Source organism: Stegostoma tigrinum, chromosome 7 (assembly GCF_030684315.1).
Source record: "Stegostoma tigrinum isolate sSteTig4 chromosome 7, sSteTig4.hap1, whole genome shotgun sequence".
In the NCBI taxonomy this organism is placed as follows: Eukaryota; Metazoa; Chordata; class Chondrichthyes; order Orectolobiformes; family Stegostomatidae; genus Stegostoma; species Stegostoma tigrinum.
This window is the reverse complement of record NC_081360.1, coordinates 5199764-5227598: the sequence shown is the minus strand read 5'-3', so window position 1 is coordinate 5227598 and position 27835 is coordinate 5199764. Positions and strand designations below refer to the sequence as shown.

Sequence of the window (27835 nt, the reverse complement as noted above, 5' to 3'; positions counted from 1 at the left end):
ATTATAAATCCTATCTCCTATAATCCTCTGCAACACTTTACCCACAACCAAGGGTCACTGGTCTACTCCCCTTCTTGAACAAGGGGACAACATTAGCTATCCTCGAGTCTTCTGGCACTATTCCTGTGGACAATGACAACATAAAGATCAAAGCCAAAGGCTGTGCAAACTCCTCCCTAGCTTCACGGAGAATCCTAAGATAAATCCCATCCGGTTTAAGGGACTTATCTATTTTCACACTTCCCAGAATTGCTAACACCTCCTCCTTATGAACCTCAGTCCCATCTAGTCTAATAGCTTATATCTCAGTATTGTCTTTGACAATATTGTCTTTTTCATGTGTGCATACTGATGAAAAATATTAATTTAGCGCCTCTCCTATCTCTTCGGACTCCATGCACAACCTCCTATTACTGTCCTTGACTGGCCCTAATCTTACCCTAATCATTTTTTTATTCCTGATATATCTATAGAAATCTTTAGGGTTTTCCTTGATCCTACCTGACAAAGACTTCTCATGTCCCCTCCTGGGTCTTCTAAGCTCTCTCTTTAGATCCTTCCTGGCGAACTTGTAACTCTCAAGTGCCCTAACTGAGCCTTCACGTCTCATCTTTACATAAGTCTCCTCCTTCCTCTTGACAAGAGATTCAACTTTTTTAGTAAACCACGGTTCCCTCGCTTGACCACTTCCTCCCTGCCTAGCAGGTACATACTTATCAAGGACACGCAGTAACTGTTCCTTGAATAAGCTCCACATTTCAATTGTGCCCAGCCCCTGCAGTTTCCTTCCCCATTCTATGCAACATAAATCTTGCCTAATTGCCTCATAATTGTTTCCCTCCTCCACTAACCAAAAGAAGGAGGAGAGATAGATTAAGAGACTGTTAGAAAGTTTGTTGTAGCCTGGAAGGTACTTGGTCAGTTTGTAAAGATTGCATTGTAACTGAAGTAACCAGTTAAATTACCAACAATTAAATTACCAACAAAATAGTTTGAGAGGGGCTGCTGAGTGGTGGAAGAGCTGATAATTGATATAAGTGCAGGTTTAGGTGAATAGTGGGCTTCAGTAAGTAAGTCAAGCAACATAAAGGCAAGGTAAGATTCTTTTACTCTCCTTAATGTAAAGGGGCAGAGATGGCAGTTTTGGAAGTGGTGTGCTCCTTCTGCCAGATGTGGGAGATCAGGGGCAGACTGGTGTCCTTAATGACTGTCTACAGGAAGTGTGACCGACTGCAGCTTCTCACAGACGGCATCGTTCAGTTGGAGTGGCAGTTGGGCATGCTGGGGAGCATAAAAGGGGCAGAAAGTGTAATAGACACTAGTTACAGGGAGGTGGTCACACCACAGGTTCAGTCAGGTTGATGGGTGGCCGTCAGGAGAGGCAGGCAGGTAGTGCAGGAGTCTCCTGTGACTAAACCCCCCTCTAACACTGTTTTGGATATTGTTGGGGGGAATAACCTCTCAGTAGAGTACAACAGCAGCAGTTGGGCCTCTGGCACCACATCTAGCTCTGCTGTAGCGTAGGGTCAGGAAAGATCCAAGCAAATGATAGTGGTAGGATTGACACTAGTTAGGAGAACAGACATGCTTTACTGTGGCTGCATTCGAGACTCTAGGATGGTGTGTTGCCTCCCTGCTGCCAGGGTCAACAATACCTCAGAGTGTTTGCATGAATAGGATGAGCAGCCAGAGGTCATTGTGCACTTTGGTAGCAATGACATAGATAGAAACAGGGATGAAGTTCTGCAGCCTGAGTACAGGGAGTTAGGAAAGAGGCTGAAAAGCAGGACCTTAAGGGTAGTAATTTCTGGGTTACAACCAATACCATGTGCTAGTGAGGCAAGCAATACAAAGATAGAAGAGATGAATGTGTGGCTAAGGAGCTGGTGCTAGGGTTAGGGTTTCAGGTTATTGCACCATTGGGACCTCTTCTAGGGCACAGGCAACCTGTGCAAGAGGGATAAGTTGGGCCTAAACTGGAGGGGAAACAATATCCTCACAGGTAGTGCTACTTGGGAGGGTTTAAACGAGGTGGAAGGGGACTAGGAGCCAGAACAACAAGTCAGTAAGTGGAGTGATTGAGGGGAAGGTAGATGTTAAGATCAGTAAATCAGAAAGAAACGACAAGTAGGGACGGGTAAATGAACACCATGGTAGTAATGGACTGAAGTGTGTTTATTTCAATACAAGAAGTATTGTAGGTAAGGCAGATGAGCTTAGAGCCTGGATCAGTATGCTGGATTATAATGTTGTGGCCAGTACAGAGACTTGGTTGTGGGGGGCACAGGGCTGGCTGCTCAATATTCCAGGGTTTCATCATTTTAGACAAGATAGAGAGGAAAGTAAAAGATGTGGAGGAGGTGCGTTACTAATTAGGGAGAATGTTACATCTGCACTCAGAGAGGACATGCTAGAGGGCTCATCCACTGAGGTAATAGGGTAGTGCTCAAAAATAAGATAAGTGCATTCACTCTGATTGGATAAACTATAGGCCCTCCAACAGCCACCAAGACATTGATGAACAAATCTATCGGCAGTTTATGGAAAATGCAATAACAATAGGGTTGTCACCTTTTCTGAAGAAGGGTCTAGGGCTGAAACATTGGCTTTCCTGCTGCTCTGATGCAGCTTGGCCTGCTATGTTTATCCAGCTCTACACTTTGTTATCTCAGGGTTGTCATAGTGGATAGATTTATCTTTCCCAATATTGACTGGGACTCCCTGACAGCAAGAGGCTTAGATGGGGCAGTATTTGTTAAGTGCATCCAAGAGGGTTTCTTGAAACATTATATGGATAGTCCAACTAGAGGAGGGGAATTCTGGACCTTTTATTGGCAAAGGATACAGTGGGCTATAGATCAGTTGCAGACATGGTCAGAGAAATGGCAGGTGGCATTTAATCCAGGTAAGTGTAAGGTGCTGCATTCTGGGAGATCAAATGTTAACAAAATATACAGTTAATGGCAGAACCCTGAACAGCATTGATGTAGAGAGGAATCTTGGGGTTCAATTTCATTGCTCCCTAAAAGTGGCCATGCAAGCAGATATGGTGGTGAAAAAAGCGGATGGCATGCTTGCCTTAATTGTTCAGGGAATTGAATACAAGAGCCAGGATGTCAAGTAGCAGCTTTATAAGACAGGCTTGACCTCAGAGTGCTGTGCTCAATTCTGGTCACCACATTACAAAACAGATATGGATGCTTTGGAGAGGGTGTAGAAGAGGTTTACCGGGATGCTGCCTGGATAAGAGGGTATGAGCTATAAAGAGAGGATCGAAAAACATACCTTATTTTCTCTGGCGTGGCAGAGGCTGATGGGAGACTTGGTAGAAGTCTTTAAAATTATGAAATGCATAGATAAGGTTGACGGTCAGGATCTTATCCCCAGAGTTGAAATGTCTAATACTAGTGGGCATACATTTCAGGTGGAGGGTGGGGGAGGTCAAAGGAAATGTGACGGGCAAGTTTTTTTACACAGACATGGGTAAGAGTCTGGAACATGTTGCCAGGGGTTGTGGAGGAGGCAGATACAGTAGGGGCATTTAAGGGACTTTTAAATAAGCACATGAATATGCAAGAAATGGAGGAATATGGACCAAGGGCAGGCAGAAGGGATCAGTTTAATTTGGCGTTATGTTCAGCATAACACTGTGGGCTAAGTGGCCTGTTCCTGTGCTGTACTGTGCTATGTTTTATCTTCTAGGCCCATAGCTTTGAATATTACGATGTTTCGAGTGCTCAGCCAAATAGTTTTTAAAAGGTTGTGAGGTTTCCTGCCTCAACTACCCTTCCAGGCACTGCATTCGAGACCCTATCATCTTCTGGGTGAAAAAGACTGTCCTCAAAACCCTACTAAAGCCCTTGCCTTTCACTTTAAAATTATGCCCCTTGTTATTTACCCTTCAACTAAGAAGAATAACTGCTTTCTATCAACTCCATCTATGCCTTCATGATCTAACACACTTCTATCAGGTCCCTCCTCAACCTTCTCAGCTCCAAAGCAAAAAACCCATGCTTATCTAGCCTCTCTTCACAATTGAAATCTCCAACCCAGGAAACATCCTGGTGAATCTCTTGCACCCCCTTCCACTGCAATCACTTTATTCCTACAGTGTAGAGAACAGAACTGCAAGCAGTGCTCCAGCTGTGGCCTAACCAAAGTCCTTAAGAGTTCCAACATAGTTTTCTTGCTCTTATTATCAATACCACCACTGATAAAGGTAAATGTCCTGCATGTCTTCTTAACTACCCTATTAACTTGTCTTGCTACCTTCAAGGTTCTGTGGACAAGCACCCCAAGATCCTTCTGTTCCTGAGTTTCCTAATGTCCTGCCATTCGTTGTGTAGTCCCTAATCTTGTGAATTCTTCCAAAGTGCATCACTTCACACTCCTCGGGGTTAAATTCTATCTGCTACTGATCTGCCCATCTGATCAAACTGTTTATATTCTCCTATCAACTAAGAACTTCTTTCATACTATCAGGCACTGGCCAATCTTTGCGTCATCTGCAACCTTACTACCTGCCCCCTCAACATGCTCATCCACATCATTTATGAATATCATAAACAGGAAGGAACCCAGCACTGATCCCCGTGGTGCACTACTGCACAGTGTATTCCAGGAATTGAAACATCCTTCTGCCACTACCTTCTGTCTCCTGCCACTAAGATAATTTTGGATCCAAAAGTGTATTGTGTAGAACTGGGTGCAATAATTTACTCAGAAAAGACACGTTTCTTTTCCTCAATTTTTGGCATATCACTTACCATATAGCTGTTAAATGCATTGGAGTCATTATCCACCATGGTGATAAGCTCATTCATTGTACGATGGAAAGGAGTGATCAGTCTCCTCATTGAACCATCCAGCTGATCGAATTGTCGCTTGCCATAGGTCATTAATCCAACCATTGAGCCCAGGGCTGCACCCTAGTGAAATGATAGAGACCAAGGAGTCAAGACCCATTGTACAGCGATACTGAGGACAAACTCTCATCGTAAGAAATGTTTTTGGGCATGCAGTGAGACATAAGTGGAGTGGTGGGGAATAGACACATTTATCTGTGTAAGGATAGATCCTTAAGGGCTTTTGTGGCATCATTGCAGAACAATGTCATTAGGAGGTAGCAAATACTGATTCTTGTTGCACAAAGGTGACACAAAGTTGAGAGAGACTGTGAACTGAAAGGACCATCCAGAGATGCTTCAGAATGATTTGGACAAACAGAGTGAATGGGAAAACGCAGCATTTAATGTGGTTATCCACTTTGGTATCAAAAACGGGAAAGGAGATTATTATCTGAATGATGCGAGAGTGGGAAAGAAGGAGGTGCAATGAAACGTAGGTATCCTTGTACAGCAGTTATGGAGTCACAGCGATGTACAGCATGGAAATAGGCCCATTGGTCCAACTCATCCATGTTGACATATATTCTAAATTAATTCAGTTCCACTTGCAAGCATTTGGCCCATATCCCTCAGAACACTTCCTTTTCATATACCCATCCAGATGCCTTGTAAATGTTCTTATTGTACCAGCCTCCACCACATCCTCTGGCAGCTCATTCCATACATGCACCACTCTCTGGGTGAAAAAGTTGCACCTTAGGTCCCTTTCAAATCTTGCAGTTTCACATGCAGGTTGGTCCCTTTATCTGAGGAAGGATGTCTGGTTATGGAGGGAGTGCAGCAAACTTTTACCAGATTAACCTCTGTAATGGCATGAGACTGGACTGGATATTCACTGAACTTAGAAGAAAGACAGGGCATCTCATAGTCACCTTTAAAATTCTAACAGGTCTAGACAGGGTAAACATGGAATGGATGCTCGCGCTGGTCAGTCTTGTATGTCTTTACGTAACAAGGTATGTGTCTCATTTTGCCACGGCATTGGATCATCGTCATTGTCACAGAACACAGAAATATAACTCACAAACCCAATAATTGGCCACTGGTGATTTAAAATTAATGCTTTCCTGTATTTATGAATTTGGTACCACCTCTTTTACCAAGAAATGAATCACAGCAATAGCATGGCTGAATGTCTCATGGCAGAAATCAGTTCAGGGGGTTGGTGCTGAATTGCTTCATGAACTGAAGATCGATTGGAAACTTTAATGTACAAACCATGGCAGCCACAGCTGCAGTGACAGAGCCTCCACCAGGGGCTGCAGATCGAGCTCCAACACTTCGGATAAACTCCCGCAAAGGCAAAGAAACAAGGAGACTCTCCTGCTCCTCCTGCACCATGTATCTGATGAAAACAGGGGAAACATAATAACTGCAACTTTCTCAAATCACTAGGAACATTCATAAATCATCAATCTACAAACAGTAGTGCTGTAAATTAAACAAAATACACCATCACTTTAAGAAAAATTGCAAATCTTTGGCGCACATTTTGTTAACGTTACTTGTAATAACCCAGACAGGTATTGGCTGTGATAATCACCATGATGGTCAAACAGGTTTGTGTCAATTTATGACAGACTCAATGCAATTGATAAAGGATGGGAAGATTTTTGTTTCTTTGCTGTTACAACAGGCAGAGTGCTCCATTTTGAGAATTCAGAACATAGTGGCATAATGACTGATTTTAGATAAAATTCTGCAATTAGACAGCACATGTGAAACAAGCTAAAGTATGACACTAACCAGCAATTCTGCATGATCAGTCAGGCTGACAGATTCACCTATGGATGCTAGAAGATGGAACCCTATCCTTGAAAACACAAAGAACATTTGTTCCTGGGTGGCACTGTTGCCTCACAGTGCCAGGGACCCAGGTTTGATTCCACCCTCAGGTGACTGTGTAGAGTTTGCACATTCTCCCCATCTCTGCATGGGTTTAGTCTGATTTCCTCCCACAGTGCAAAGATGTGCAGGGTAGGTGAATTGGCCATGCTAAATTGCCCATAATGTTGAGGGATGTTTAGGCTAGTTGAGTCAGACATGGAAATGCAGAGGTAGGGGAATGTTCTGGGTGGGATGGTCTTTGGAGGGGCGGTTTGAATTTACTGGTCCGAATGGCCTGTTTCCACTCGTTAGGGACTCTGTAACATGTTCTTCCAACTAAATAGAAACTTTGGTGAGGAAGGAGTCATTCCCTGGTGTGTTCTCCATGGCAGTCTTTCAGCCTGTCTGGTTTGAATTTAAAGAAAGGGTTGTCAGTTTACAAGGTGAGCTGGATGAACACAGCAGGCCAAGCCACTTGCAAATTCTCCAGCATCGGCAGTTCCTACTATCTCTAAATTGTCAGTTTACTGTTCTTTTCTGAGTTCTTCATGGCAACAAATTGTGGCCCACTTTGAGATTTGGTTTTGTGATTCTCTTCCCAATGAGTGTTGGACAGGAAAAATTGACAAAATGTTTCATGTTTCAAGAAACTCATGTCCTGTACAATCAAATAATCATTAATTGGTATCATGTAATTACTGATTTCTTAGGCCCCAGTCAACCTTGGTATTCTTTACTAAAATTGATTTGGAATGTATCATATTGAGATTTCAAAAACTTCATAGTCATAGAGACACAGATCTACAGCACCGAAAACATTCTTTTGGCACATTGCATCCACGCCAGTCAAAAATAACTGCCTAGCGATTCTAATCCCATTTTCCAGCACTTACATAGAACATAGAACATTACAGCACAGTACAGGCCCTTTGGCCCTCGATGTTGTGCCGACCTGTCATGCTGATCTCAAGCCCATCTAACCTACACTATTCCATGTACGTCCATATGCTTGTCCAATGACGACTTAAATGTACCTAAAGTTGGCGAATCTACTACCGTTGCAGGCAAAGCGTTCCATTCCCTTAATACTCTCTGAGTAAAGACATCTGTCCTATATCTTTCACCCCTCAATTCAAAGCTATGCCCCCTCGTGCTCGCCATCACCATCCTAGGAAAAAGGCTCTCCCTATCTAACCCTCTGATTATTTTATATGTTTCAATTAAGTCACCTCTCAATCTGCTTCTCTCTAATGAAAACAGCCTCAAGTCCCTCAGCCTTTCCTCGTAAGACCTTCCCTCCATACCAGGCAACATCCTCGTAAATCACCTCTGCACCCTTTCCAAAGCTTCCACATCCTTCTTATAATGCGGTGACCAGAACTGGACGCAATCCTCCAAATGCGGCGCACCAGAGTTTTGTACAGCTTCACCATAACCTCTTGGTTCCGGAACTCAATTCCTCTATTAATAAAAGCTAAAACACTGTATGCCTTCTTAACAGCCCTGTCAACCTGGGTGGCAACTTTCAAGGATCTGTGTACATGGACACCGAGATCTCTCTGCTCATCTACACTACTAAGAATCTTACCATTAGCCCTGTACTTTGCCTTCTAGTTACTCCTACCAAAGTGCATCACCTCACACTTGTCTGCATTAAACTCCATTTGCCACCTCTCAGTCCAGCTCTGCAGTTTATCTATGTCTCTCTGCAACCTACAGCATCCTTCGTCACTATCCACAACTCCACCGACCTTTGTGTCATCTGCAAATTTACTAACCCATCCTTCTACGCCCTCATCAGGTCATTTATAAAAATGACAAACAGCAGTGGACCCAACACTGACCCTTGCGGTACACCACTAGTAACTGGTCTCCAGGATGAACATTTCCCATCAACTACCACCCTCTGTCTTCTTGCAAGCCAATTTCAGCAAGCCAATTTCCGATCCAAAATGCTTATCCCTCAAATAAAAAAACATTTTACCCCTCATCAACACCACTCTCCCACTGAACACCCGCACTCCCTGCTCACCAATTCCATTCTCCCACTAACCCACCCTTCTGCCCCCTCACCATTCCAGTCACCCCATACCAACCCCACTGTCCCTCAACCAATCCCACCCTGCCCAGCACTCTCATACTTCACTCTATCTTACCAATTTCAATCTGCCCCTCACCAACTCCACTTTACTCTTCACCCACTGCACTATCCGCTTCATCCAGCCCACTCTCCCCTCTCATACACTTCACCTCATCCAAAACCACTCTGCCCCTCACCAATTGCAATCCCCGCTCATCAACCCAAACTCTTGACTCACCAAAACTACTTCCCCCCCCCCCAATCCCGCCAACACCATTAACCCGTTCACCAACTCCATTCTCTCTGATCACTAACATCACCCTCTCCCCTATCCCACACCCTCACCAATCTGCTCTCACAGACTTATTTCTCCCCCACTACTCCCACAACCTCGGGTCTCTTGTCACCCTTTGTCTTGCTTTTGAGAACATGACAAAGGTGAACAATGAAGGTAAAGTAGTGAATGTTTTCTACATGGTTTTTAGTAAGGCTTTCAACAGATCCCTCATGGTAGCTCATCCAGAAGATTAAGACAAGTAGGATCCATGGTGACTTGGCCTTGTGGATTCAGAATTGGCATGCCCATAGAAGGCAGAGACTGGTGGTGGAAGGGTGTTTTCATGGCTGGAGGTCTGTGACTTGTAGTTTTCCGCCGGGATCTGTACTGGGATTTCTGTTGTTTATGAAATATTTGAATGACTTGGATGAAAACGTTGATGGGTGGGTTAATAAGTTTGCAGATGACACAAAGGTCACTGAAGTTGTGGATAATGTAGAAGGTTGTCAAAGGATACAGCAGGATATAGATCACTTGCATATATGGTGGAGAAAAGGCAGATGGAATTTAATCCAGGCAAGTGTGACGTGCTGGTCTTTGGGAGAGCAAATGTTAGGGAAAGGTATACAGTTAATGGCTGGATCCTGAAGACCATTGACGTACAGAGGGATCTTGAGGTTTAATGTCGATAGCTCCTTGAAAGTGGTCACGCAAGTAGATAGGGTGGTAAATAAGGCATATGGCATTCTTGGGGAATTGGTTGGGGAATAGAGTACAAGAGTCAGGATGTCATGTTGCATTTATAAATCTTTGTTAGGCCACACTTTGAGTATTGCTATCAATTCAGTTCACCACATTACAGTAAGGGTGTAGAGGCTTTGGTGACGGGGCAGAAGAGGTTTACCAGGATGCTACCTGGATTAGAGGTTATGAACTATAAGGAGAGGCTCGAAAAACTTGGGAAGTTTTCTCTGCAGTGGCAGAAGCTGAAGGGAGACTTGAAAGAAGTCTATAAAATTATGAGATGCATAGATGGGGTTGACAGTCAGAATCTTTTCCCCAGAATATAAATGTCTAAAACTAGAGGGCATGCATTTAAGGTGACAGGGAGCAAGTTCAAAGGGGATATGAGGGGCACATTTTTTTTACTCAGAGAATGATAGGCATGTGGAAGGTGCTGCCAGGGTGGTGGTGGAGGCAGATACGATAGAGGCATTTAAGTGACTTTTAGATAAATACATGAATAGGCAAGAAATGGAGGGATATGAACCAAGGGCAGGCAGAAGGGATTAGTTTAGTTCAAGTACTACATCATGGGCTGTGCTATGTTCTATTTCAAAAAAGAAACTAATTCTTCATAAGAAGCTCCATCACTTACTCAATTATTCTTTCTTTAGCATTGAATGGAGCAAGAGAATTGAGGCCCAGACGATTGATAACCTGCAGCAAAGTAGATGCAGCAACACTGTTATTAGGAACACAGATATGGAGATGCTAGTGATTACTAATTACTTGCGATTGTCTCTCCACCTTCATTAGTCTGTACAGTTTTTGATTGTTACTTTGATTAGACCCTCATCATGCAATTCTGATATCTACTCATGTTATTCCAGCCCATTTGGTTTATCTCTAGCACCATCATATGTTTGATTATTTGTAATTATCTCTCTGCGTTAATTAATCAGTTCATAGATCATTCCTTACTTGTTATTCAGCCTGTCGACACTCTACTCACACTATTTTTAGTAATCTGTGGACACTTAATTACCTGGAATTATTTTGCCATTATCTTTCCACCTATATATTCTGTGCCAATGAGCCTCCCTCCACTTTACCTGACAAAAGAGCAACGCTCTGAAAGCTTGTGATTTTAAGTAAATCTTTGGGACTATAACTTTGCATTGTAAGAGCTCTGACTTTGGGAACATAGAACAACTCAAAGAGAAGGCCGTTCAGCCCCTCCAGTCATTTAGTAGTTTCATGGCTAACCTCCATTTGGTCACTCGAGTTTTTAACCAAATGATGTGGTGCTTTCAGTTCAAAAGAACATGGAATAGGAAAAACAGTAGCATCTTTAAAAACTGATTTGTACATTGCTGGTTATGGCAAGCACGGATCTATCCCACACATACCTGATACGGTTTGATGGAGGCATACCCCCCACAAGTAATATGGTAGGATGGAGATAGCCCATAATAACCTCATTCTATCTATGAAGGTATGCATTCCACATTCAAGTGGTGAAGCCCAAGGGGAATTGGGGTGGGGTGGGGAGTGGAGCTGTGGTATAATGGGAAGCAAATGTAAATGATGATGATACTCTGACTTTAGTCACATGATATAAAGATGCACAGGAAAGAGGAATGGACACACCGCACCTGAGAACTGTGATCAGTATTCTGGTGATTATTGTGTGAACAAAGGGAGGGGCAGTTAGTCTTAGCTAAGGCTTGGGTAGAGATGCAGCAAACCCAGTACAAAAGCAAACTAGTTGGACAGAGCGGCCTCGGGAGAGGAGTTTAGACATCCAGTAGTCAGTTGATAGACTGAATCTGTGAGGAGAGATGATGTAAGGTGAGGTGTTGTGAATTGTGTGGAAGAAAGTGCTAGATTCCAGGGTGACATAGATGGTCTGGTGGGCTTGTGAAACCTGTAGCAGATGACCACTTAATGCAGAGCTGTGCAAAACAATTTACATTCACTGGTGGGAAGAATAAAGAGGCACAAAATAAAGGATACACAGGAACTGAAAGATCTTAGGTCATACAAGTGCAAATCATTGAAGATGACTATGCAACCTTCAGAACGTGGACGAGAAGGTATATAGGCCCTTGGGCTTCATAACATAAAAGATAGGAATCAAACACAAAGAAGTTGTGTCAAAACTTGATTAAAACTGAGTCAGCACCAACTAAAAACTAAACTGTTCATTTCAGGGAGGTTTTAGAGAGGATACAGAGACAAAGCTTCCAGGGATGAGGAACTTCAGTTACGATGATGAACGGAAGAAGTTGGGACTATTCTTCGAGAGATTTGATGTAGGTTTTGAAAAGCAACTTGGTCCATTTGGAGTTCGGTCAAAAACTGTTCTCTTTGGCAAAAGGAGTTAGAGGACACAGTAGAAGATGGATGGTAAAATACCAATGATGACAGAAACATTTTGTTCTTATGCAGCAAATGGTTAGGATCTCAAATATTGTGCCTAAGAAGGACAATGGAGGCAGGTTCAATTGACACATTCAAATTGGAATGAGAAATAGTAGGGGAGAAAGCTGTGCATGGGATATAGGAAAGGCTCAGGAAGTGGGACCCACTGATTTATCTTGAACAGAGAGCTAGCATGCACTTGAGGGGTTGAGTGGCCCCTGTTTGTGCTTGAATTGCATAATCATTAGTTACACAATAACAAAACACTTAGTCTTTTGTTTCATGAATCGAGAAAATATCAATAGTGTTGAGGTTGTAAACATTAGCTATTCGACAATAACTTTGTGTCAGTCTTCACAGTGGAAGACATGAGTAGTATGCCACCAATTAGGGAGAGTCAGGGGGCAGAGCTGAGTATGGTAGGCATTATAAAAGAGAAAGTACTAGAAAAGCTAAGAGGTCTAAAAATTGATAATCCTCCAGGCCCCAATGGGCTACATCCTAGAGTTCTGAGGGAGGTGGCGGAGGAAATAGTGTAGGCTTTGGTTGTGATCTTTCAAAAGTCACTGGAGTCTGGGAGAGTCCAAGATGATTAGAAAATTGCTGTTGTAATTCCCTTGTTTAAGAAAGGATCAAGGCAAAAGATGGAAAACTACCCTAACCTCGGTAGTTGGTAAAATTCTAGAATCCATTGTCAAGGATGAGACTTCTAAATTCCTGGAAGTGCAGGGTCAGATTAGAACAAGTCAGCATGGATTTAGTAAGGGGAGGTCATGCCTGACTAACCTGTTCGAATTCTTTGAAGAGATAACAAGTATGTTAGACCAGGGAAACCCAGTGGATGTTATCTATCTAGACTTCCAAAAAGCCTTTGATAAGGTGCTTCCCGAGAGGCTGCTGAGCAAGGTGAGGGCTCACTGTGTTCGAGGTGAATTACTGGCTTGGATTGAGGATTGGCTGTCTGACAGAAGGCAGAGAGTTGGGACAAAAGGCTCTTTTTCAGAATGGCAACCGGTGACGAGTGGTGTCCTGCAGGGGCTGCAGCTGTTCACTTTATATATTAATGATCTGGATGAAGGGACAGGGGGCATTCTGGTGAAGTTTGCCGATGATACGAAGATAGGTGGACAGGCAGGTAGTACTAAGGAGGTGGGGAGGCTGCAAAAAGATTGAGACAGTTTAGGAGAGTGATCCAGGAAATGGCTGATGAAATTCAATGTGAGCAAATGTGAGGTTTTGTGCTTTGGAAAAAAGAATACAGGCATGGACTATTTTCTAAATGGTGAGAAAATTTGTAAAGCAGAAGTGCATAGGGATCTGGGAGTGTTGGTCCAGGATTCTCTAAAGGCTAACTTGCAGGTAGAGTCCGTGATCAAGAAAACGAATGTAATGTTGTTTATCTCAAGAGGGTTGGAATATAAAAGCAGTGATGTGCTTCTGAGACTTTATAAAGCTCTAGTTAGGTCCCATTTAGAACACTGTGTCCAATTTGGGCCCCACATCTCAGGAAGAACATACTGGTGCTGGAGCGTGTCCAGTGGAGATTCACACGGCTGATCCCTGGAATGGTAGGTTTAACATGTGATGAACGGCTAAGGATCCTGGGATTGTATTCATTAGAGTTTAGAAGGTTGAGGGGAGATCTAATAGAAGCTTATAAGATAGTGTATGACTTAGAACGGGTGGACGCTGGGAAGTTGTTTCTGTTAGGTGGGGAGACTAGGACCCATAGGCACAGCCTTAGAATTAGAGGGGGTAAATTTTTAAAACGGAAATGAGGAGACATTTCTTCAGCCAGAGAGTGGTGGGCTTGTGGAATTCATTGCCATGGAGTGCAATGGAGGCCGGGATGTTAGATGCCTTCAAGGCAGAGATCGATAAATTCTTGATCTCAAAAGGAATCAAGGGCTACAGGGAGAGTGTAGTGAAGTGGAGTTGAAATTCCCATCAGCCATGATTTAAATGGCGGAGTGGACTTGATGGGCCGAATGTTCTTTCTTCCACTCCTATGTCTTATGGTCTTACGGTCTAATAAGTCCATTAGGGAGTTCAGGAAAATCATCATCACCCAGAGATACACAACTTCCTCACAGCCATTGAGGGGATTCTCACAGGTATACTGACACAACTACTTGATAGGTGGCTGTGGTGATAAAGTTTAAAAAAGTAGGATCGAGGTGGCTTGGGGGAGCATAAATGTTAGCATAGGCCGAATAGCCTGCCTCTGTGCCATTTGTGATTGTAATGATTAGGTTCCCTTCCCAGACCTGATCAGGTGACTGACTGCTGAAGAATCTCTACTTTGCTGCACCTTCTGCCTACAACCAATGGGAGTGAATTACCAAAAGCTCCGAGGCTGGGAAGGGGATCTGAGACAGACTCATTTGGTTCTCGAGCATGACGCAGCTCACATGGATGGGCACCAAACCAAGACAAAGGAATTCCTAACCTTAACCATGAACCATTCCCAGTCATCTGCAGTCAGCACACATACCAGTTGGACTTTGTGCTCTTCCTCGAGGATAAATAAGTTTTCTTTCTTCGTATAAAACTCTGCAGCATCCATCAGGGATTTCAAAGGGATGAGGCCAACAATTTGAGAGCCAACGACAGGCAAGTCTAAATCCTGTGGAGAGAACAGCACGTTACCAGGATGAAATGGAGCTCCCATCTTCATTCATGAACTCAGGTACACTAACTGGCAAATCACTTTAAATCTCATTACTTGGAGTGGAAAATGTTGAAGCATGTGAGCTTCCTCTCCCGACTGTCAGTTGGAGAGCACTTTGGGTGGTTAGGGAGAGAATAGGTTCCCTTAAAGATCAGCATGGTCATGTATCTGTGGAATTGAAAACTAGAGGGCATAGGTTTAAGGCGAGAGGCAAAATATTTAAGAAGGACCGGAGGGCCAACTTCTTCATATAGATATTGGTGCATATATGGAACGGGCTGCCAAAGAAAGTGGTTGAGACAGGTACAACTGCAACACTTAAAAAAAAAAACCATTTGGATAGGTACATGGGCGGGAAGGGGTTTGACAGATATGGACCAAAAGTGGGCAATTGGAACTAGCTGAGTGGACACCATGATCAGCATGGATACAGTTTCGTCTAAAGGGCCTGTTTCCATGGTGTATTACTCTATGACTCAATTACTCTATGACTGTTTCTTGTTTTTACTGTAAATAGCCTGAATGGTGAAGAAGTGCTATTGACAATGCAGTTTGCTTTGGGCAGTACAGGACTGAGGTGTACAAATGACAGTATGTGTGGCTTCTCACAGTACCTTGGCATCCTTACAAACTTCTTCAAATACTGTGTGCAGTGGAGTCACTTCGAAGTCAAGAAGATTAGTAGAGACCTGGGCAATGTTGGCTTCCTCTAAGTACCAGCCAATAGCTTGTACTTTATTCAGACGTCCAGGCTACACAAACACAAATGATCAGTCAGAGACCAACACCTCCAAAATGGTTCAAAATGTTAATTTACAATGAGTTCTCAGGCAAATTGTACACAGGTTTCGGACTCCGCAACAGTGACACTTATCACCTCAGCCACATTGACACTTAGGAACTCCTCCCTCTGAAAGCATTGCCAAACTCAAAAAGTTAAGTCTTGTTTTCACTTCTGATGTTGCTAGATACCGAGTTTCTTCAGCGACTTCTGCTTTGTCTTCAGAACGCTCCCCTCGTAGGTTCTCAATATCTGATATAGCATTCTCCAAACATTCTCTTTATCCCACTTCATGGCACCACAGACCACATTCAAACACAACGCCGTCTGCAAATGAGCTTCACTTTTCCTCAATTCCTCACTCTGCTTAACACCCGTTTCATTCCTCACTCTGCTTCATTCCATCTCAATTCCTCACTCTTCTTCACTGTTCCTCCATTCCTCAACCTATATCAGTTCTCCTCCATTCCTCAGCCTGCTTCAACTCCTTCTCCAGTCCCTGAGCTTCAGAATGGGTCCCATCTTTCTCACTCAATTCTGCTGCTTTAGGGGTTAGTCAGGAACATGTCATGTGTACATCGGTTGCCCCAATTTGTCAGGTTTTCTGACATGTAGCAGCCCATTTCTGCCTGTGACCTAACTACTGGTCCTTTCACACCCCTGAGGTATCCATGATGACATAGCTGGCCTCACAAAGTACCTGCCAAAATGTGTGTCAAAGAGGGCCTGATGTAACTGCTGAGCTGTGTCTGCACACTGCCGCTCAAGATAGAACATAGAACATAGAACAGTACAGCACAGAACAGGCCCTTCAGCCCACAATGTTGTGCCGACCATTGATCCTCATGTATGCACCCTCAAATTTCTGTGACCATATACATGTCCAGCAGTCTCTTAAATGACCCCAATGACCTTGCTTCCACAACTGCTGCTGGCAACGCATTCCATGCTCTCACAACTCTCTGCGTAAAGAACCTGCCTCTGACATCCCCTCTATACTTTCCACCAACCAGCTTAAAACTATGACCCCTTGTGCTAGCCATTTCTGCCCTGGGAAATAGTCTCTGGCTATCAACTCTATCTATGCCTCTCATTATCTTGTATACCTCAATTAGGTCCCCTCTCCTCCTCCTTTTCTCCAATGAAAAGAGACCGAGCTCAGTCAACCTCTCTTCATAAGATAAGCCCTCCAGTCCAGGCAGCATCCTGGTAAACCTCCTCTGAACCCTCTCCAAAGCATCCACATCTTTCCTATAATAGGGCGCCCAGAACTGGACGCAGTATTCCAAGTGCGGTCTAACCAAAGTTTTATAGAGCTGCAACAAGATCTCACGACTCTTAAACTCAATCCCCCTGTTAATGAAAGCCAAAACACCATATGCTTTCTTAACAACCCTGTCCACTTGGGTGGCCATTTTAAGGGATCTATGTATCTGCACACCAAGATCCCTCTGTTCCTCCACGCTGCCAAGAATCCTATCCTTAATCCTGTACTCAGCTTTCAAATTCGACCTTCCAAAATGCATCACCTCGCATTTATCCAGGTTGAACTCCATCTGCCACCTCTCAGCCCATCTCTGCATCCTGTCAATGTCCCGCTGCAGCCTACAACAGCCCTCTACACTGTCAACGACACCTCCGACCTTTGTGTCGTCTGCAAACTTGCTGACCCATCCTTCAATTCCCTTGTCCAAGTCATTAATAAAAATTACAAACAGTAGAGGCCCAAGGACAGAGCCCTGTGGAACTCCACTCACCACTGACTTCCAGGCAGAATATTTTCCTTCTACTACCACTCGCTGTCTTCTGTTGGCCAGCCAATTCTGTATCCAAGCAGCTAAGTTCCCCTGTATCCCACTCCTCCTGACCTTCTGAATGAGCCTACCATGGGGAACCTTATCAAATGCCTTACTGAAGTCCATATACACCACATCCACAGCTCGACCCTCATCAAGATGGTGCTGAACTATCTGATACCATGCATTGGAATGACATATGCTGTTCCTCTCCCTTCGAGTTAATGACCCCTACAATCAGATTTACTAGAAAAGCAGTGACATGCCAGACTTGCCATTCCCACGTTATATGTTGAGTGAACAATAACATGGGCATGATGTTGGCAACAGCAGATTGGTTGAAGCACAGGTGCAGCACATGAACCTTTTGTCAGGAAAATTAAGTTGGATGCTTCTGGCTATCATATGCAGTCTGTTGTGATGGGTCAAGAACACATGGATTTGTTTTAAAGGGGTCTTTCTGTTCATTTGTTCATGGAATGCAGACAGCAGGCATTTGTTGTCCCTTAAACTGTGTGATTTGCTAGGACTATGTCAGAGGGCAATTAAGAGTAAACCACATTTCTGTAGGTCAGGAGTCATATGTAGGCTCATCTGGGTACAGACAGCATATTTCCTTCCTTATAGGACATTACGCAACCAGATGGGTTTTTACAACAATCAATGATCATTTCATGTTCATGATCACCATCACGGAGGCTGGTTTTTGTATTCCTAACTTGTACAAGGGCTTAGCTGGAGTACTGCGTACTGTTATGGGTGCAACAATATAGGGAAGATGTGAATGCATTGGAAAGAATGCAGAAGTGACTTTCAAGAATAATTCCAAGATTGAGAAACTTCTGACTGAGGATAGATTAAAGAAGTTGGGACTATTCTTCTTGGAGTGAAGCATGACAGGAGATTTGATAAACATTTTCAACATCATGAGCAGGCTGAATAGACTAGACAGGGAGAAGCTGTTCCCACTCATGAAAGCAGCAAGATTTAAAGTAATATGCAAATTAAGTAAAGGGCGATGGTAAAAACATCTTACTCACAATGTAAGTAGTTAGTGTCTGGAATGTACTGCCTGGAAATATAGTGGAGGTAGGTTCCATTGAGACATTCAAGAGGATGGTTATTTGGGTAGAAATGGTATGCAGGGATTTGGGGAAAATGTAGGAGATTGGCACTAGATATTGATACTTGTTTGAAGAGCCAGTGCATGCATGAAAGGCTGAATGCCTTCCTTCTGCTCCATAACAATTCAGTAATTCTGTATTTTATTGCAGGGTGCACTAAAATCTCTTGCCAAGCTTACGTGGAAGAACACTAACCTGGTCCCTACCTCGGCCTTGCTCTCGGATATTGAGAGCTATGCGGTGAGCTTGCTCCTTTGTGCTTAGCAGATTGACATTGAATGCGATCAGGAAATTCCGGGCTCCAGTCACTGTTGCCCCCCAGCGTGGGACAAAAGTCGCTCTCCCAAAGTCTGGGCTCCACTCTGGATTTTGCAGCTGTAATAGGACAAGTTGTTGCATTACACAGACATCACTGGGCTGTGAGGGGAGGGAGGCTTCAGTCAGTCTTTCCTTGTAGATATCTCCATTTTAAAAAAACACAACATTTTCCACTCAATGCCAGCCCCAGTGAGATTTCAACAAATGCTCCAAGACCTTGTTCCATAGAAAGTCACCCACTCATTTGATTGGGCTCTGTATGGAACAGTGAAGAACAAATTGTGCCTGTAAACCTTGCAGTCCCAGCTGAGGAACAATTTAATTATTCCATCTGCAAGTCCAAGTCTGAGGGGGCGGAACAAAGCAGAGTGTCCTTCAGCAAATGTGCATTTAGTTCCCTCATTTAAATCATTAAATATATGCAGTAAATAGCTGGTGTTCTAGCCTTGATCCTTGTGGTACCCTATTGTCCATTTGGAAGAAGACACGTTTATTCCTACTTTTTAGAATATAGAACATAGAAAAGTACAGCACAGTACAGGCCCTTCGGCCCACGATGTTGTACTGTGGAATAATCCTAATCCAAAAGTAAAATAACCTAACCTACATTCCCCTCAATTCACTGCTGTCCATGTGCATGTCTAGCAGTCACTTAAATGTCACTAATGACTCTGCTTCCACGACTAGCACTGGCAAAGCATTCCATGTGCTCACAACTCTCTGGGTGAAGAACCTCCCTCTGACGTCTCCTCTATACCTTCCTCCTAACACCTTAAAACTATGACCCCTCGTGGCAGTCAATCCTGCCCTGGGGAAAAGTCTCTGGCTATCGACTCTGTCCATGCCTCTCAATACCTTGTCACCTCTCTTCCTCCTTTCTCCAGAGAAAAATCCAAGTCAGTCAATCTCTCCTCGTAAGACAAGCCCTCCAGTCCAGGCAGCATTCTGGTAAACCTCCTTTGCACCCTCCCCAAAGCCTCCACATCTTTCCTATAATAGGGCAACCAGAACTGGACACAATATTCGAAGTGTGGTTTCACCAGGGTTTTGTAGAGCAGCAGCAAAACCTCGCAGCTCTTAAACTTGATCCCCCTGTTAATGAAAGCCAAAACACCATATGCTTTCTTACAACCCTATCCACTTGGGTGGCAACTTTGAGGGAGCTATGCACTTGAACACCAAGATCCCGCTGTTCCTCCACACTGCCAAGAATCCTGCCTTTAATCCTATATTCAGCATTTAAGTTCGACCTTCCAAAATGCATCACTTCACATTTATCCAGTTTGAACTCCATCTGCCATTTCTCAGCCCAGCTCTGCATGCTGTCAATGTCTTGCTGAAGCCTGCAATAGCCTCGATACTATCAACGGAACCTCCAATCTTTGTGTCATCAGCTAACATACTAACCCACCCCTCAACCTCCTCATCCAAGTCATTTATAAAAACTACAAAGGACAGAGGCCCAAGAACAGAGCCCTGTGGGACACCACTCAGCACTGACCTCCAGGCAGAATACTTACCATCTACAACCACTCTCTGCCTCCTGTCAGCCAACCAATTCTGAATCCAGACAGCCAAATCACCCTAGATAATAAAGTGTGAAGCTGGATGAACACAGCAGGCCAAGCAGCATCTCAGGAGCACAAAAGCTGACATTTCGGGCTTAGACCCTTCATCATCAACCTGAAGAAGTTACCCTCCTCCCTCCGGACCAACCTCAAGGAATCTCTCTCCCACTGCAACTCTCTTGCAATCTCTTCAGCCTTGAAACTGCTCGACCATGTCCTGAAGAAAACCAGGTACCACAGTCACATCATCTTCCTCAGCACCTGCCTACGGAACCGGATCATCCCCATTGGACTACAGTCAACATTCAAGCCTTCCCAGTTTGGCTCCAACTGTGACCACCTCTACACCCAGAAAATTCAGACCCTTCAGAAGTGTTTCTCCCCTGAAACAGACACTCGCAGCCATGCGCCAGCATCTCCAGGCACTGCAATCCAGCCTGCCCCAGCTCAGAGCCTCCCTCTCCCAGACCTGCAAAGGAACTCTGCTGTTTGTTATCCTCCGCAGGATCCACAGACTGAATGCCCAGTTCTACTCAGCTTTACTGGACACCAAAAATCATAAGTACAACAAACTCACTGGTTCCTGCCACCTTAAAAAGGATTCCGGCACCTCCCGAATCCTGAACCTATCCCTGTCCCTCCCTCACTATGCACCAGCCGCCAAAAAAGCTCTCTGATGAAGGGTCTAGGCCGGAAGCGTCAGCTTTTGTGCTCCTGAGATGCTGCTTGGCCTGCTGTGTTCATCCAGCTTCAGACTTTATTATCTTGGATTCTCCAGCATCTGCAGTTCCCATTATCTCTGAGCCAAATCGCCCTGTAACCCATACCTCCTGACTTTATGAATGAGCCTGCCGTGGGGAACCTTATGCCTTGCTGAAGTCCATGTACACCACATCCACTACTCGACCCACGTCAACCTGACTCGTGACTTCCTCAAAGAACTCAATAAGATTTGTAAGGCATGACCCGCCCCTCACAAAGCCATGCTGACTCCCTTTAATCATGCTATGCTTTTCCAAATAGTCATAAATCTTATCCTTCAGAATTCTTTCCAAAACCTTGCTGACCACAGACGTAACAATGACTGGTCTGTAATTTCCAGGGATTTCCCTATTCCCTTTCTTGAAAAGAGGAACAACATCTGCCTCCCTCCAATCTTCCAGTACGACTCCCGTGGAAAGTGAGGAAGCAAAGATCTTCGCCAATGGCTTAGCAACCACCTTTCTCACTTCCCGGAGCAACCTAGGATAAATCTGGTCTGGCCCTGGGGACTTACCAATCTGACTGTTTGCCAAAATTTCTAGCACATCAACTTCCTTAATCTCGATCTGTTCAAGCCTGTTTCCCTGCTCCTCAAAGCTCTCATTCACAACAGGGTCCCTTTCCTTAGTGAAAACCAAAGCAAAAACTCATTTAGGGCATCCGCTATCTGCTCAGACACCATGCGCAAGTTCCCTATGCTATCCCTGATCGGCCCGATCTTCTCCCTGATCATTCTCTTACTCCTCATGTATGAGTATAATGTCTTCAGGTTCTCCCTAATCCTTCCTGCCAAGCCTTTCTTGTGCCCCCTCCTGGCCCTCCTTAGTCCACTTTTGAGCTTCTTCCGAACAAGCCTGTAATCCCTTAAAGCTGTACTAGACCCTTGCTTCCTCCACCTTACATAAGCTGCCTTTTTCTTTTTGACGAGAAGCACCTCTGTTCCTGTCATCCAAGGCTCCTTAATCTTACCCCTTCTTGCATGTCTGAGGAACAAATTTATGCATGACTCACAACAACTGCTCCTTAAACAGCCTCCACATGTCTGCTGTGCCCTTTCTGTGGAACAATTGCTCCCAATCTGTACTTCCCAACTCCTGCCTGATAGCGTCACAGTTTCCTTTTCCCCAGTTAAATATCTTCCCCTGGTAACTGCTCCTTTCCCTTTCCATGGCTATGGTAAATGTGAGGCTGTTGTGGTCACTGTCGCTAAAGTGCTCTCCCACTATGCTCATTGCTGAGCACCAAATCCAAAATGGCCTCCCCCCTCGTCGGCCTATCCACATACTGAGTCAGGAAACCCTCCTGAACACCTGACAAAAACGGCTCCATCCAAACCATCTGCACTAAGGAGGTTCCAATCAATATTGGGAAAGTTGAAGACACCCATAACAACAACCCTGTTACGTTTGCACTTTTCAACAATCTGCCGGCCTATGAGTTCTTAGATCTCCCTACTGCTATTTGGGGGTCTGTAGAAAACTCCCAGTGAGGTGACTGCTCCCTTGCCGTTCCTAACTTCCACCCATACTGACTCAGTTGACAAACCTTCCTTGGCAACCTCAGCCCAAACCACCTCAGTAGATGAGTCCTCATCAAAAGTTCTTTCATCCACCGTTATACTGTCCTTGACTAACAAAGCCACACCTCTCCCTCTTTTACCACCTTCCCTGACCTTAATTAAAGATCTTAAACCCTGGAACCTGCAACACCCATTCCTGACCCTGCTCTATCCATGTCTCTGAAATGGCACAACATTGAAGTCCCAGGTACCTATCAAAGCTGCAAGCTCACCTACCTTATTCCGGATACTCCTGGCGTTAAAGTAGACACACTTCAACCCAGCTTGCTGTCTGCCAGCACACTCCTGTGATAGTGAGGTCCTGTCCATGTCCTCCCTATGCTCATCCTCCTCTGCACTAGCACTACACCTCAGAAACCATAACCACTCTCCCCTACATCAAAGACATTTCCGAAATGACTGCCAGACTACTCGGACCTCTTGGCATCAGGGTAGCCCACAAACCCACCAACACACTAAAACAACAACTAATGAACTTAAAAGACCCTATACAGACAACAAATAAAACGAATGTCATCTACAAAATACCTTGCAAGAACTGTGACAAACACTACATCGGACAAACTGGCAGAAAGCTAGCCACCAGGATAAATGAACATCAACTAGCCACAAAACGACATGACCCACTATCACTCGTATCCTTACATACAGATGAGGAAGGACACCACTTTGATTGGGACAACACATCCATCCTAGGACAAGCCAAACAGAGACATGCACGAGAATTCCTAGAAGCATGGCATTCCAACAGGAACTCCATCAACAAACACATTGGCTCCAAATCAATCTACCATCCCCTGAGAAAAAGAACAGGAAATGGCATCACCAATGCAGGAAATGACATCACCAACCCAAGGAAACCTAACCAGATAAATAGAAAGCGGGACATAACACCAGCGCTTCGTCGGAGGCTCACTGATGATGTTACCTAGAATGGTGATGAAACGTCTGAAAACTAACCTTCCAGCTCAGCGAGCAAACTCACATCCAGAACTACACCTCAGTTTCCCATTCCCCCTTCTGAGCTAGTTTAAATCCACCCGAATAGCACTAACAAATTTCCAATCCAGGATATTAGTGCCCCTCTGGTTCAAGTGGAGACTGTCCTGTTTGTAGGGGTCCCACCTTGCCCAGAGTGAGCCCCAATTGTCCATGTACCTGAAGGCCTCCCTCCTGCACCATCCCTGCAGCCACCTGTTTAGCTGAAATCTCTCCCTGTTCTTTGCCTCACTATCACGTGGCATGGGTAACAAACCAGAGATAACCACTCTGTTTGTTCTAGCTCTCAGCTTCCACCCTAGCTCCCTGAATTCCTGCCTGACATCCCTATCCCTCTTTCTACCTATGTTGTTGGTGTGTATGTGGACCATGACTTGGGGCTGGTCACCCTCTCCCTTCAGGACCCCAAAGACACAATCTGAGACAACACGGACCCTGGCACCTGGGAGGCAACACACCAACCGTGAGTCTCTTTTGTTCCCAGCAAACCCTCTAACTATTGAGTCCCCAATGACTATCACTCTCTTCCTATCCCCCCCTTCCCTTCTGTGCGAGAGGGACAGACTCTGTGCCAGAGACCTTCAGCCTACTGCATGCCCCTGGTAAGTCGTCCCCTGCAAAGTATCCAAAACGGTATACTTGTTTTTCAGGGGAATGACCACAGGGGATTCCTGCACTGACTGCTTTTTCCCTCTTCTAACAGTTACCCAGCTTTCTTCACGCTTAGGAGTAACTACTTCCCTGTAACTCTTGTCTATCACTGACTCTGAACCAAACGATCACTGATATAGCTGAGGGATGAGAAAAAAAAAGTCCCTCCCTTCCCAGAAACCTCTGCTCTGAGGTGCTGCTGCTGCACAAAGAAATGGAAGGCTCCAACACTCGAGCTAAGCTTTTTAAAGATTTAAAATCTCTGGCTCACCGGCTTCCTGACAGGCCCCTGGTCCAAGCTCCCGCTTGTGCTGCTGCTGCACAAAGAAATGTTTCCTATCTGCCAACCACTTTTCTATCCAACTTGCTACTTTATTCCCAATATTACACACTACTTTCTTATATGGGACTTTTGTCAAGTGTACTGAAAATCCAAATAAACCATATCTACTGACTCCTTCTCATCAACTCTACAAGTTACATCTTTGAAGAATTCCAGTAGATCTGTCAAGTATGATTTCCCTTTTGTAACTCCATACTAATTACAGTCAATCCTTCCACGATTTTTCAAATATAAAAATAAAACAAAACTTTTACAATGAGCCTTAGTATTTTCCAGATTCTGACGTCAGGTTTACTGATATAACACTGTGGGGCTGAAGGAACACAGCAGGCCAGGCAGCAGAGGAGCAGGAAAGCTGACGTTTCAGGTCAGGACCATTCTTCACAAATGGGGGAGGGGAAGGGGGCTCTGAAATAAATAGAGGGGGAGGCATTAGGCTGGGAAAGGTAGGTAATGGGACATAGGTAGTTGTGGGGATTGGTCAGTGTGATGGGAGGAGCAGAAAAGTGGGAGAGAAGATAGACAGGTCAAGGAGGCAGGGATGAGAGGGAGGGTTGGTCTTGGAGTGAGGCTGGAGGTGGGGGGATTTTGAAGCCAGTAAAACATGGGATGGCAATAGGTGAGTGCAGGCAAGGTAGAGGTGGGGATTGGTCAGTGAGATGGGAGAAGTCTGAGTCGGGCTTACTGGTATCTCTTTGTCCTGCTTTTCTGAATTCTAGGGTGGCATGGTGGCTCAGCAGTCAGCACTGCAACCTCACAGCGCCAGGGACCCAGGTTCAATTCCAGCCTCGGGCAACTGTCAGTGTGGAGTTTGCACATTCTTTCCGTGTCTGCCTGGGTTTCCTCCAGGTGTTTTGATTTCCTTCCACAGTCCAAAGATGTGGAGGCTAGGTGGATCGGCCATGTTAAATTGCCTGTAGTGTTCAGGGATGTGTGGGTTATAGGGGAATGGAGCTGGGTGGGATGGTCCAAGGGGCGGTGTGGACTTGTTGGGCTGAAGGGCCTGTTTCTACACTGTAGGGAATCAAATCTAATCTCAACTGCTCCCTCTCCTCAGGTTTGTGTTTTTCTTTCTCATGGTTAGTTTGTATATTGCTATTATATGGAAACATAGAAAATATGAGCAGGAATAGGCTATTCGGTCTTTCGAGCCTGTTCTGCCATTCAGTGTGAGATCATCCACCTCAGTACCCTGTTCCCACATTTGCGTGACACCCTTTGATCCCTTTAGCCATAAGAATTATATTTATCTCCTTCCTGAAAACATTCAATGTTTCTGCCTCAACTGCTTTCTGTGAGATCTCTCATTTAAAACAGAAATCAGAATAGAACATTACAGCTCTCAAAAGGTTACGAATCTGTGGAATTCAACACCCTAGTGTGTGGTAGATGCTGGGTCATTGAATAAACTTGAGGAGCTAGACAAATTTTTGGTTAGTAATGGTTTAAATTGTTTAGGAAAGGAGGGTTTAGGCCGAGATGAGATCAGCCGTAATCATATTAAATGATGGAGCAGGCTCAAGGGGCTGAATGGCCTACTCCTGCTCCTAGTTCTTATGTTCTCATATTTGTTCTTAAGAGGTGCTGATGTTTAAAGTTTAGGCAAAGATCAAAGCTTGGGTTGTGGGTGAGGTTGCTGACTTGCTCACTGAGCTGGCTTGTTTTCGTTCAAACGTTTCGTCACCACGCTAGGTTACATCATCAGCGGAGCCTCCAATGAAGCGATGTTACTCGGCTTGGAATATATACTGTCTGGTCCGTTATGGTGATTCGTGTCATTTCTGGTTTTGACCTGTATGGGTTTGTAATGGGCTGGAGATTGGACAGATTAATGTTGTTTCCTTAGAGGAGAGGAGATTGAAAGGGGACATGCTTAAGATGTATAAAATTATGATGGGCATAGACAGAGTAGACAGGAAGAAACTTTTCTCCTTGCTGGAGGGATCAATGATCAAAGGGCATAGATTGAAGGTAAGGAACAGAAGGTTTAGCGAAGATGTGAGGGAAAGCTTTTTCAACCAGAGGGTGGTGGATATCTGGAACTCACTGCTGGTAAAGGTGATAGAGGCGGAAACTCTCATAACATTGAAGACGTATTCAGATATGCACTTGTGATGCCACAGCATACAAGGCTATGGGCCAAGTGCTGGAAAGTGGGATTAAAATAGTTAGGTGGCTGTTTTGACTGGCACTGGTGTGATGGGCCAAAGAACCTTTTTTTCTGTGCTGCAGACCTCTATGACTTGAAAACTCTCTGCTGTTTGTCTGCCTGCTCCCACAAACAAATGGGTGTTTAATGGCTAGCCTTCATCTGACTATCTGATTCTCCCAACCTTTTCCTTCTCATCTTTTGCCTCTGTTTGGTTCAAGAGCTAGTGGGCTTCTCCAAAATGGTATTCAAATCTACACTCACCCTTTCTTTAAGAATCTCAATTATTTGATATTTTTAACCTCAACCCAAACAGCTTATCTTGAGGCACTCATGGTGCCATGTAATGTCCCTCCCTCTGAGACAGGAGGTTCAGGATCAAGTCTGACCTGTTCTAGAGATTGTTCATAATGTCTCTGAACAGCTAGATCATAAAATATCTAAAATGTGTTATCCTGCGAATGACTGCTGTGACACTGAAGTAGTCCCTCACTACTGCACCAGTCCACCAACCTGGAGGATGTAGGAGAAGGTTGAAGCCATAGAGCTTCCACTTGGAAAGCTGTAGTGTGTCAAGCTAACTTCAAGCATCAGAAAGTGAGACAGGCCAAGAATTAATCCGCACAGAACTAAAGGCTGATAAGTATATGAAACAGCTGGCTGGTGGAGCAAGCTGAAGCACACTCCTTTCTCCCACATTTAGCATAACGTCTGGCATTGAATCTTTCCTGCTTCTTGAACCAGAATTTGGCAGATGGAGTTTAATGTGGATGAATGCGAGGTTGTCCCTTTTGGCTGGAAAAATAAAAGGGCAAATTGTTATTTAAATGGGAAGCAGATTCAAAATGTGTCACTG

General features: G+C 44.5%; 1 protein-coding gene across 4 annotated transcripts in view; it reads right to left on the bottom strand.

Annotated features, from left to right (window-relative positions):
- ftcd (formimidoyltransferase cyclodeaminase) overlaps positions 1-27835 on the bottom strand; it is a 104537-nt gene that overhangs the window by 60592 nt on the left and 16110 nt on the right. For all 4 annotated transcript variants that reach the window (XR_007247982.2, XR_007247983.2, XM_048535090.2 and 1 more), the window contains 6 exons: positions 18806-18985; positions 15524-15661; positions 14733-14864; positions 10470-10531; positions 6126-6252; positions 4767-4928 (listed from right to left, as the gene is read on the bottom strand). Coding sequence is in view for 2 of the 4 variants with exons in the window: in XM_048535090.2 (XP_048391047.1) it covers positions 4767-4928; positions 6126-6252; positions 10470-10531; positions 14733-14864; positions 15524-15661; positions 18806-18985 (801 nt within the window). In the remaining 2 variants the exon portion in view is untranslated. The remainder of the gene's footprint in view (positions 1-4766; positions 4929-6125; positions 6253-10469; positions 10532-14732; positions 14865-15523; positions 15662-18805; positions 18986-27835) is intronic.